The sequence below is a fragment of the Balaenoptera borealis genome (assembly GCF_965194805.1).
Source record: "Balaenoptera borealis genome assembly, chromosome: 4".
Lineage (NCBI taxonomy): Eukaryota > Metazoa > Chordata > Mammalia > Artiodactyla > Balaenopteridae > Balaenoptera > Balaenoptera borealis.
Window position 1 is genome coordinate 11,230,596 of NC_138861.1, and position 13,670 is coordinate 11,244,265.

General features: G+C 35.7%; 1 protein-coding gene across 1 annotated transcript in view; it reads left to right on the forward strand.

Annotated features, from left to right (window-relative positions):
• Nucleotides 1–13,670, forward strand: part of MMRN1 (multimerin 1) — an 80,894-nt gene that overhangs the window by 45,991 nt on the left and 21,233 nt on the right. The window contains exon 6 of the mRNA XM_082391620.1: nt 1,082–3,070. Within this exon, the coding sequence (XP_082247746.1) occupies nt 1,082–3,070 (1,989 nt within the window). The remainder of the gene's footprint in view (nt 1–1,081; nt 3,071–13,670) is intronic.

The following is a 13,670-nucleotide window of genomic DNA, read 5'->3' on the forward strand; positions in this document are numbered from 1 at the left end:
ATAATTCTGGCTCGTGATCATTCTATTCTTTCTAAAGGGGAGATACTAGTATGTGCTTCATTAGTGGCAAGTTTCCTCTCCTCTTTTTGTTAAGAATTAATGTCATGATATTGTAAATCAACTATATTTCAATAGAAATATTTAAAAAAAGAATTATCAAACTAAAAATAAATAAATAAAATCACCTAAAAAATTAATGTCATATTATGAGAGTCAATGTGGATCTTAAATTTCTGTCATTTGACTTAGTTTTGTGATCCTCAAACCTCTCATTATTTTTATTTTATTGTTATTATGAACTATTGTTGAATCTTGTGATTATTACTTCATATTGTTCCTCCTCTGGGAACCTCATTAAATTTCTTCTCTGCAGTCAATATATTAAATTTTATAAGCTCGAAACACAGTTCTGAAACCTAATTACAGTTGACCCTTGATCAACATAGGTTTGAACCTCCTGGGTCCACTTACATAAGCAGACTTTTTTCAATGGTAAATACTACAGCGCTACACAATCCACAGTCGGTTGGTTGAATCTAAGGATGTGGAACTGTGGATTCAGAGGAACCTTGGATATAATGGAGGGCCAGCTATAAATTATATGTGGAGTTTTAGCTGTGCAGAGGGTCGGCACTCCAATCCCTGCATTGTTCAAGGGTCAACTGTACTAGAAACCTAATAAACAGTCATGAGCTAACATCAGGTATTATTTACTAAGGCAGAAAGCCCCAAACCATTTATTTTTATACAAGACTAAGGCTAGAATCATTGCATACAAGGCTGTATTAACTGAAGTCGGTAGTAGTTCCTTTATGCCTTTGTCCAGAGAACCTTAGTTCTATGATTCTAGCATGTTCCCAGCAACTGATTTTTTCCCTCAGACTTATCAGTTAAGAGGGTGACCACCTTATATGAACTCTAGTAATTTTTTAAAATTTCATAAGTAAATGTAGTCAAGAGATATTTTTATTATTTCATGTCATTAATGTTTAGTCTCAAACTTTTATCTTTTTAGAACTATCTCAAGTTTACATTATTAAAATCATGTATCATTTATTGTTGTTTTTATTTCTTTCTCCAGGTCTAAAATCCAAAAGCATTAATGATCTGGTGAAAGATATAGTAAGAGAACAATTTAAAATTTTTCAAAATGACATGCAGGAGACCATAGCGCAGCTCTTCAAGACGGTATCAACTCTCTCGGAGGACCTTGAAAACACCAGACAGATAATTCGACAAGTTAATGAAACCGTGGTTTCAGTAGCAGTCCAGCAAAAGTCTGTTTTAATGCAAGAAAACAGGCCCACTTCGACTGATATACTGGATCTAAAAAATCGCATTGTGAATGTAAGACAAGAAATGACTTTTGCATGTGAGAAGCCTATTAAAGAACTAGAAGCAAAGCAGACTCATTTAGAAGGTGCTCTAGAACAGGAGCGCTCAAGGAGCATTCTGTATTATGAATCCCTCAACAAGACCCTTTCTAAAATGAAGGACGTGCAGGAGCATCTTTTATCAACGGAACAAGTATCAAATCAGAAGAGTGTTCCAGCCGCTGAATCAGTTAGCGATAACGTCACTGAATACATGTCTACTCTACATGAGACTGTAAAGAAGCAGGGTTTGATGCTGCTGCGTATGTTCGAAGATTTGCACACCCAAGACAGCAAGATTAACAATCTCACCCTTGCTTTGGAGATGGAGAAAGAATCTGTCAGGGAGGAATGTGAAGACATGTTATCCAAGTGCAGAGATGATTTTAAATTTCAAATTAAGGACACAGAAGAGAATTTACAAGTTTTAAACCAAACATTGGTTGAGGTTCTCTTTCCAATGGACAATAAGATGGATAAAATGAATGAGCAACTAAATGATTTGACTTACGATATGGAGATTCTTCAACCCTTGCTCGAGCAGGGAGCACCCTTTAGGGAGACAATGACATATGAGCAACCAAAAGACGTAGTAGCTACAAAGAAAAAAGTGGAAAATTTGATTACTGCTGTTAACAGTCTAAATTTGCTAATCAAAGAACTTACAAAAAGATACAACTTACTTAGAAATGAAGTACAGAGTCGTGGGGATTCCTTAGACAGACGCATCGATGAACATGCCTTAGAAATGGAAGATGGTCTAAATAAGACAATAACTATTATAAATAATGCCATTGACTTCATTCAAGATAACTACATGTTAAAAGAGACTTTAAATACAACAAAGTATAATCCTGAGGTCCATCACAAATGTATCCAAAATATGGAAACGATTTTGACATTTATTTCTCAATTCCAACGTTTGAATGAGTCTATTGAGATTTTGGTCAATGACAATCAGAGATATAACTTTGTTCTGCAAGTTGCCAAGGCCCTTGCATATATTCCTAAAGATGGAAAACTAAGTCTGTCCAACTTTCAAAAGATTTCTCAAATGATCAATGAAACCAGTTCCCAAGTGATAAAATACCAGCAAAATATGAGTCATTTGGAGGAAAAAATACTCTCAGCCACAAAAATTTCCAAAGATTTTGAAACTCGGTTGCAAGGCATTGAGTCTAAAGTGACCAAGACGCTCATACCTTATTATGTTTCACTAAAAAAAGGCTTTGTAGCTACAAATGAGAGAGACCAGGCTCTACAACTGCAGGTACTAAATTCCAGATTTAAAGCCCTGGAAGCAAAATCCATTCATCTTTCCATTAATTTCTCTTTACTTAACAAGACTCTCTATGAAGCTTTAACAATATGTCATGATGCTTCTACAAGTATATCAGAACTGAATGCTACCATACCCAAGAGGATAAAAGGTTCCCTACCAGATATTCAGCTTCTTCAGAAAGGTCTGACAGAATTTGTGGAATCAGTGATTGAAATGAAAACTCAAATTGCCCTATCTAATTTAACTCGGTATATAAATCAAGCATTGTCTGGTAGTCTTGCAAATATTGTCAAGTCACAGAAGCAAATAAAACCATTGCTGAAGAAACCCAATACACTTAAGAAACCAACAGTGAATGTGACCACTGTCCTGATGGGCCGGACCCAAAGAAACACAGACAGCATTCTACTTCCTGGTAAGCTATTGTTAAAAAATAACTTTTAATCTCTTTTCCTATTTAAGTGGTGTTTAGTAGGTCTGTATGGTTTAGCAAGAGCATAAGATATAAAGAGCACTTACTTAAACTTGAGTAAATAGTTAAGAAATTCAAAGATCCCTGATATATTATTTGAATCTGATTTTATCCTAAAGTAGGCATCAATACAAAACAACTGTTTATAGTGTAAATATTTTTCTACATGTTTCTTAACTTTTTTTCTGACAAGACCCCTATAAAACAATCAAGTTTGCCCTTGTAGAACATTTTTCTTTGCATGTGTAATTAAAGGAAGCTATTAGACAATGAGCTCCCTGATGAGTAAGACCAGATTGTATCCTATTCCTTTTGGTGTTACCTGGCAAAGGGTCAGTATGCAATAGGAACTCAGTGAATATCTGTTGAATGACTGTCTGGCTGAGTGAAGGTACAGTGAGCAGGTATTCAGTTTGGGCAGATCACAGAAGGCCTTGAATGACAAGCTAAGTATCTTAGTCCCTTTGGGCTGCTTTAACAAAACGCCACAGACTGGGTAGCTTAGAAACAACAGAAATTTATTTCTCGACGTTTTAGAGACTGGAAAGTCCAAAATCAGGGTGCCAACATAGTCACATTCTGGTGAGAGCCCTCTTCCTGGTTCACTTGGTTCCAGTAATTGCATGCTGTGTCCTCACATGGCAGAAGGGGTGAGGGAGCTCTGGGGCGTCTCTTTTATAAGAACACTAATCCCATTCATGAGGGCTCCATCCTTATCTCCTAAGCACCTCCAAAGGCCCCACCTCCTAATATCAGCAACTCTGGAAGTTACGATATCAACATATAGATTTTGGGGAGATACATTCAAGGCATGCAGACATGATTTTGTGAAGAGTGGTCTTTGAAAATTTCAAGCAGAGCATTGGGTATGGTGAGAACTGTGTCTCAGAAGCACGAAGCTACCAGTAGTGTGTAGCATGACCACAAAGAAGAAATCAGAGATACCAGTTAGGACACTATTGGCAAGATCAATGGGAGCCAGATATTAGGAAGAGGTAGTTGAATCAGAGGAGATGGGTATGAATAGCGTCATGAAAGTAATATCAACAGAAACAGAAAGATTGTGGGAAAATTAATGGTCTAAGGAACAACAAATCATGATTCTGGTCCTAGTTATTTCCGTATGTTTCTGTGTAGCCTTGAGTAATTCACCTCTCTGGGTCTCAGCTTCTTCCTTTTATGTGATGGGATTGCAATAGGTATTTTTCTGAGCTCACTAGTAGAAATATGTTGCAGGCTGGATTGCTGTAAAAAAAATGAGCTTTTCGCAGCCTGAATACACAGCACTTGGGGAGGGGAGAGATCTAGAATATACTGAGGTTTTGCATTTGGGAAATGAGAGGGTAGAAGTACCATTGACAGATGTTGTAAACACCAGAGAAGCATACATTTGGGAAGAAAGAGGAATTTAGTGTAGTGCATATAAACTACTTAATAGTCTCTCTGTACGAAAGAAGTGTTTTATTAAGATGTCTGGCATATGAGTAATATTAAATAATCTTTCCACAATGAAAAGAATAGCTACGGACTCTTACTAAAAGAAATGACAGTGAACCTCTCATATGAGTCTGCTGTTAAAATATACACTCATTTGGATGAATTTTGAATTTTATTGCTTTTTCATTACAAAAGGGTAATATTATCCTAGCTTAATATGACCCTTCATGTTTAATCTCTGAATGTTCAGATAATATGAAAAATCACAGAATAATACAAAGTTGAGTTGTCTCTTGACAATTTAAACTATTTTATTTATTTATGACTCCTTCCAAATTAACCTGACCCAGGAGGACTAATCTTACCATGTGGGATCACAGAACAAATTATTTAGGCTTACATGTTTCCAAGAGAAAAGTAGTATTTCAGTACAAGATGTTCTTACAATAATAATTTTAGGAAAAATATTGAGTTGTTCTTTCTTCATACTACTTTAATTCTTGGTCCTCTTCTGGCCACTGCAAATGAGTTTCAGTTAAACTCCACAGGATGTGTGATCATACACCAGGCAAACGTGTCATTTTTTTTTCCTTAAACCAAAAAATACCCGTATCTATCCAGTAAGTATAAATTTAAATAGCTTCAAAATTAATTGAGTTAAGAGACTCAGTAGAACATAAGAACTAATAAACCTTTAGAGTATAAAGAATGCATGTTAGGAGCTTATAAAAATTGCATTGAGATATTTATATCAAGTTGACTCAATATTGGGCTTAATGGGCTAATAATTAACTTAGTACTGATTCTCTTTTTTTTTAATGATGCCTGGATATAATTGTTTCTTGTTCCTTTATTTACTGTAAGTAGAATTTTTATAGGCCTCAAGTTAATAATTAATTAGAAGTTCTTTATCTTTGTAAAGATAACCCATAATGATGTCAGGGCAATACAGGTATATTGGCCTAATTTCATATGTGGGGCAGATATTCACTGTATACAGAATCAGCAACAAAAATGTGTGAGGCCCTTTCAAGTGGATGCGTAGGTATGCGTGCTCATTAAGCCGGCTCTGCTTCTATGGGTCATAAAACTGATGGTATTCACTGAACAGCTGAGCAGGTAAAGTCTGTGCAAGATAATAAAACCAGTGGACTCAGGCTAAATTCTCCTCTAAGAATAAACCAATTGCAAAATAAACTACTTCCTTTGATACCAACTGTGAGACACACCGACACACTAGTTAAATTTGGCTGTGTTTCCTCTGACTTTTCTATGATACTGTAAATACTGTCTAGCCACATTACTCCCCTACCTAACACCAGAAGGTAATTTATCACGATTCTACAAATCTCACCATAATATTATTCAGATTATAGCCACTATCATTTGCAGAATAAATGCAGTTTGTAGAAACAAAAACCACAGAAACATAGTTTATAAAATTTAATCATTTTTTTTCTTTTTTTAAATTGAAGTACAGTCAATTTATAATATAGTGTTAGTTTCAGGTGTACAGCACAGCGATTCAGTTATACGGTTATACATATATGTTCTTTTTTAGATTCTTTTCCCTTATAGGTTATTACAAAATGTTGAGTATAGTTCCCTGTGCTATACAGTAGGTCCTTGCTGTTTGTCTATTTTATATAGTGTGTATATGTTAATCCCAATCCTCATTTATCCCTCCTCCCTCCCCCTTTCCCCTTTGGTAACCATAAGTTTGTTTTCTATGTCTGTGAGTCGCTTCCTGTTTAATCTTAATTTTAATAACTGATAACCTCCTTTGAAGCCAAATAATAGTAATACTATAATGACGTAATATTGGATACCATTTATTAACACTTACTACATCCCAGGCACTGTACAAATTCTACTACATATGTTCTTTCATTTAGTATCTATGAGGTAGCTATCATTATTCTTATTTTGAAGATGAGTAAACTAACCCTCAGAGAGATGAACTAAGGTATCCTGCCTAAGGTCATGCAACTAGTAAGTGATGGAGCCTGACTCCTGGTCTGTTGGACTCAAGGCTCTGCTCAACTACTGTACTGAAGTAGATTGTGAAGTCTATTCACCTGCCTTCCTCTTCCTTCTGCTTGTGTTTGATGAACCATATCTATCTCAGAGTCTGGCCATATCTGAATATTCCATATGGCCAGAGTTGATATTCCCAGGGAGTTTGCTTTCTTGAGGATCCAAATATTACCACTTGTTTCTGCATTGACCAGAAGGAAGTAAAAGGGATACTTTTCAGTTTAGCTTTTCTGTGTCAATGGCCAGTGGGCAGTTGTCATTGAAAGTTGGCATCAGTTGTTCACCATATCTTCTTTTTTTTTTTTTAATTTATTTTAACTTATTTATTTTTGGCTGCGTTGGGTCTTCGTTGCTGCGCATGGGCTTTCTCTAATTGCGGCGAGCGGGGGCTACTCTTTGTTGAGGTGCACAGGCTTCTCATTGCGGTGGCTTCTCTTGTTGCAGAGCACAGGCTCTAGGCGCACAGGCTTCAGTTGCTGTGGCACGTGGGTTCAGTAGTTGTGGCTTGTGGGCTCTAGAGCACAGGCTCAGTAGTTGTGGTGCACGGGCTTAGTTGCTCCGCGGCATGTGGGATCTTCCTGGACCAGGGCTTGAACCCATGTCCCCTGCATTGGCAGGCGGATTCTCAACCATTGCGCCACCAGGGAAGCCCCACACCATATCTTGTTTGAGCTGATGCAGTAGGAGGTAACATTCAGAGTTCCCTTCCATATCACTTTCTTCTGAGCCATTCCCACATTCAGTTATGCTAATTACGATTCCTCTCAGGCCAATGCTGATAAACTGTTCTGGTTGAATCCCTAAATATTTGATTTGTTTCTAAACAATAGTCCAGTAGACACCAAGAGGATTTTATTTCCTCTTTGAAGATTTGTTTGTGGAGCAATTGGCAGATTTGTTCCTGCAGAGCGGGTTTGGCTGCTTGCCTTGCAAGAGGAGCTGAATCCTGAATTGAATTGTTGTAACGATGTCAGCAGCATGGCTGAGGATGCGCCCTCCGCTCGTGAGACCATCGACTTTTTATTTTAACCGTTCCTCCAGTATTTACCAAGTATATTTAACTCTCCTTAATAAACCTCTTTTATTCATCAACGTCACTTTAACTACTCTTCTTAAGAAAGACTACATTCTGTAACAGATTTGGCAGTATACCAAATACAACTTTTTAAATTATCATTTCTGTGAATATAAGCAATTTAAAAGAAAAAATAAGAACCTAGTGAATATTTTACTGTCTTACATCACTTTAAAAACCATTTCTAAATTTTGTGACACAGCATAGAGGCAGTTGTGATGACTAAGAAGCACTGAACTTGGAATCAGGAAAACAAAGTTTAAGTCCTGCCTAGCAATGTGTTTATTTGTAAAAGTCATTTATTTTTCTAAAACTTACTTTCCCCATTTATAAAATTAGAATAACATATCTACCTTACAAAATTTGAGAATCAAAGAAATCAACTTTCATACAGTGTATTATTGAGGTAGTTATGACTATATGATACAATTTTCTCAGCTATATTCAATGTTTATATTTTATTTTCTCTAAAAATTTCACTTAATATTTGATATGTAATTATTTCCATGTAGCAACATAATTTAAATGCTCATGGTATTCCATTGTTCCATCTTTAATTTATGTCACTGTGTTTTAAACTCAGCAAATGTTGATAAATGAGCTTATGCTTACCACATAATAAATCAAAAAGAACAGGATTAAAAATATAAAGGCTTAAATGTATAAAAATGCATGGGTACTGACAAGCACTAAAAAATATCCACAAAAGTTTTAATAAGAGTTTTTTCCAAGGTATTTCAGCTCTTTATATGCTTTTCCATATCATAAAAAATAAACATTCTCACATATACCTCAGGATAAGTTGACTTCTATACAAAATATTGAATATAAGCTAATTAAATTTTGAAGGATAGCTACTTGAATTGAGTTTACAATGTGTTTTGTAAGGTATCCAAAATGACACACAAGCTTGCTATGCTAGAAGCATTCATGGGATTCAGCATTTAGTTATACACACAGCTAAGGATTATTATAGTGAAATAATAGATGATAGGATCAGCAAGGGGAAAGACCCAGGCAGAGTCTGGAGAAATCCATGCATAGGCTTTCTTATGCTCTCTCCTTCCCATGAGGGGGTGTACTTCTATATGTTCTGTTTTCCAGTCACCAAAAAATGCAGTCACATGTGTGTAATTTTTCCGCCCAGAGAAGACCCTCAGATATTAAGCTCTCAAGGGTTTTATTGGGGCTCACACTGCTATAACAATGTACCATAGATAAGGTGGCTTATAGTCAAGAGAAATTCACTTCTCACAGTTTTGAGATCAGGCCGGCATGGTCAAGTTCTGATGAGAGCCCTCTTCTGGATTGCAGACTGTCAACTTCTTGTTTTATTCTCACATGGCAGAAAGGGAAGGAGTGAGAGAGTTCTCTGGGGTCCCTTTTAAAAGGGCACTAATCCTATTCATGAAGGCACCACCCTAAATACCTAAATGACCTAAATACCTCCCACAGGCCCCACCTCCTAGTACCATCACCTGGGGAGTTAGGGATTCCACCTATGAGTTTGTGGGGGACACAAACATTCACTCCATAATAGGGCTGGTCACATAGGCACCCTCTGTGGAGCACATACCAAAAACTCCATACTCTAAAAGGAAAGTAGGCGTTCAGCATAAACCATATAGCTTGTCCGAAGAGTCAGGGCACTGCAAAAGACACTTTTTAAATAGTTAGAGAATAGAGAGAAGCCAAGTTCCCAGGCATAGATCAAGGGAAAATCCTTGCAAGTCGGCCTTCCTAATGGCAGCAGTCTCAGGACTGTTATATTGACTCTTTTCTGCTCATGATATTAAAGATATTCTTTGTGTCAGAGTTGGTTAGCAAACCTGTCTTCTGGGGACAGCCTCCCCAGTTTGTGTCAATAAAACATATCAGTATTGAAAAGAATATTAAATGAACTAGTTTTTGTTCATTCTTCCCTGGGAGAAGAAAAGACTCCCCTAGCTTTCCAGAGGATGCCCCTTTGTAAGGAAGGATGACAGTTGAAGAGAGGATGCTGACAAAATTGACAATCCTTTCCTGCTTCATGTCTTGCAATAAAGTGACCATGGTACCTAAGGTGAACAGTCAGAAACTCATGCATTTGACACTCACATCTGAACCAAAATTTATGACACATGGTCTGACAATAAAAAGGAAATGGGACAGGATACCAGGTTCCATTTACATAGTCACTGCATATGCTGGGATTCGTTTTCTAACAAGAATCACAGGAGCTATTTCTCAACAATAGACTGCTTCTTTGACACCAAAGATTTGACACCAAATTTGATTATTAACTGATCTGTAATTAAATACACTGAATAGATGTCTTTCCACCAGTCCCTGACAACACTGTAAGTTCAAAATTGCACATGATAGTATTATTTTGTGCTGTACTGATTATCAAACATGAAAAAGAATGTGCTGGGATTATTAAATCACAGATTGTGACCATGTGGCACAGCAGTTTGAGTGGACATGATACTCGCATCTTGACAAAAAAATTGCAGCATAAAAAAATAGCTCTGCCGTATATTAACTGCGTATGAAATTTGAAAAACATACCCTAAAAGTTGTAATTGCCAGTTTTACTATACACAGCCTCAAAGCGGATCTGAATGGAAATAAGTATTTTATTATAAATTTAATTTGAATTATTCAAAGCTGTTTATTTTGAATATCATTGTTTTAGGGGAAAATATCACATGGCACTTTGTTGATACTGTGGATTAATGAAAACTCAAGTCTCTTCACCTCTCGAACAAATTACCAGAAAAATTATTACACAGTGTTTGGACAGCTAAAGAAATCAGTGAAAGAAAGTTATTGTGTGTCACTGTGCCAGAGTCATATAGGAATTAAAATACACATCTAACTTTTACAAAAAAGGAAATCAATTTTTATAGTTAATCAACAGTCCTTTAAGAACTCTTTTCTAGGCTTTATAATCCTAAGCAAGTGTTAAATTTAAACATTTTCATGGATATTTAGATTCGAGAGGCATCAGCACAAATATTGTGCCAATAAAACCAGGTATTGTTATAGATGCTTTGGATACATCATAACATTTTTAAAAATTTCTATCTTCTTGGAGTTTACACTCTAGCAAGGATAGAGGAAAAAAAAGTAAGTAAAAATGTAAATTACATAGTATGTTAAAAGGTGATAAATATTATGCATAAAAGAAAAAGCAGAGAAAGGTAGAGAAGCAGAGTTTTGTGGGATGTGCTGAGTGTGTTGGGAGCCAAGTGCAGTATTATTAAATAAGATGGTGGGATAGGCTTCAACTGTGGGAAAAATAGTGAATTCTGCAGGCAACTGGGGATATAATGGAAACTTTGTTATTTTGTTGTAACAAAAGTTGACAGTGGAAGATGTACCTATAGAGTAATGTGATATTTGGTTGTTATGTTTTATGTTTTAAAATTTTTTCCATGTGCTTTTGAACACTATGTTGTTATAAAGCTGTTTTGAATGTGAAAGAAAAGAAACATGCCACAGCATATACTAAGCACTAAATGAATGTTATAGGAGTTCATTATCATAAGAGTTTCGTGTCTTATTGAGAACTGGATGTTTGGGCAAATCTCATGGAAGAGGTAGCTTTGGGCTGAGCATTTATTCAACCATTTACACACTGTGTTGAGTATAATACATTTAAATTCATCCTGTTGGTAACAATTAAAAATTTTTGAGGAGTATGATGTCACCTTGTATGTGCATTATTAAGATTTATTTTGAGTTCATTCACAGATCAGTTAGAAAATTATTACAGCAGCCCTGGCTTGAATAGATTAAGACTTCAAATAGTGATAGAGAAAGGAACAAAATGGAAACTAGGAATGTTAGTTAAAAGTGAATAAATATTTAGTAGAAAACAGCTAACTGAAAATACAAACTCTTAGAATAAAGAATAACACCAAAGTTTAAATAAAGCATCAGTGATGGGAAGTTGGTCATTCCATTAATGGAAATAGGAAGGTTAAGGAGGAAGTACAGTTGTACACAGGAAGAGAAGTTTATTCTGTGACACATGAGTTTAAAGATCTCTTATCCCTATGGAAATGTCCAGAAGTCATTTACAAATGTAGGTCTGGAACCAAAAGAGGGCTTGTAGCTAAAAAGTGGAAATTATTGCACAGAGGTGATATTTGAGGGCAAAGAAGTGAATTAGGTAGCTAGAGAAAAAGAAGAGAACTGAAGACAGAAACATGGAGATTTCCTTTATTTGAAGAGAGCACGGGGGTTGGGGGAGGAGTAATCAGAACCATCAGAACAAGGAAAGTGCGTGATTCTCTGAACTCAAAGTCTTTAAGAAAAAGAAAAAGACAAAAAGACATAATGATGTAGGAGACCTGTGCAAACAAAATAATAGAAGTAAAAATATTGGGGAGAGGTTTTTTTTTTATGGTATGGTTTACCTAGAGTTCAGTTCACTGTTTTTGATGTGCAGTCTATGAATTCTGACAGATGTGTAGTCACGCAATCACCACAACAATCAAGATGAAGAACAGTTCCATCACCCCCCAAAATTCTCTTACGTAACTCTGTAGTCAAACCCTACCTCCACTCCCAGCCACTGGCAACCAGTGATCTGTTTTCTTCCCTTACCCTTTTATCTTTTCCAGAGTATCTTTTAAATTAAATCATACACTGTGTGTAAGCTTTTGAGTCTGGCTTCTTTCACTTAGTATAATATGTTTGAAATCCGTCCATTTTGTTGCATGTATTCCTGTTCATCACCAAGTAGTAGTCCGTTGTATGGCTGTACTACAGTTTGTTTACCCATTTAGTAGCTGAAGGATATGTTGGCTGTTTTCAGTTTGAGGTGATTCTGAATAAAGCTGCTATAAACATTCACATACAGGTTTTTGTGTACACATATGTTTTCATTTCTCTGGAGTTAATATGTACCAGTAGCATAGCTTGGTTGTAAGATAAGTACAGCTTTAACTTTATAAGGACAGGCCAATCACTTGCTATTTCCATGAATAATGTAGGAGAATTCTAATTGCTCCACAACCTTGCCAGCACTTGGCACTGTCAATTTTGTTTATTTTACTATTTTAATAAGTGTATTACTGTATATAATTGTGATTTTATTTTGCATTTTCCTAATGACTAACATTGTTGAGCATATTTCAATATATTTGCCATTTTTAATACTTCTTTTGATTGAAGATTATGAGAAAAAGGCAAAACAGATGATAATATCAAATAAAAAACATTAAATTTTCTGGGTCATAGCTTAAGATAAATGAAAACAGTTTAATGACAAGGGTTATAGTAAATCATCTGGGACAGGGCTACTTCATTTGGTAAAGATTGCTGATATGATTAAATGAGCTTTAAATTATATTTGAAAGGTTAAGAAAAAAGATCCCAGAAACAATATCAAGAACAACAGATGTGATTTAAAAAGAAGAACAAAAATTAAAACTGACAGTTGAAGGAAAAGTAGTAAAGATGATTGGAAACAATATTTCCATCTGTCTATACACCAATGAACAGAATATGAGTGATTAGAGCAATGAATTTGAAAATTTAATATAAACAACTGTTCACATTTCTAGAAGTTGTTGAAAAGGGACATATGAAGTATTTTTAGAGCAATGGAAGGATAAGCATTATTTGATAGGTATAATTTTGATAAATGATGCAACAGAATAGCATTGAAAATTAATGTATCCATTGGTATGAGGGTGAAAACATGTTAGAGAGCATTGGCATCAGGAGGAAAGATAAAGAAAAATTCTAATGTTGTGTGGATACAGTATTTAGAGCAGATACTGGTGGATTTGTATAATGTTTTCCTCTGTGTATGACAAAACTCACCCAGAGGCAGTGATAGGTCTCCTCAGTAACCTGCTGCAAACTCCATTCTGCCCTAAGCAGGGATCAGAGTTATCTGCCCTCTACAACGTTACTGTTTAAATGAAGAAATAAAAAAATAAAATACTGATGCTAAAATAGAACTAAGCTTTACAAATTTAAAAATAATTTAAATAA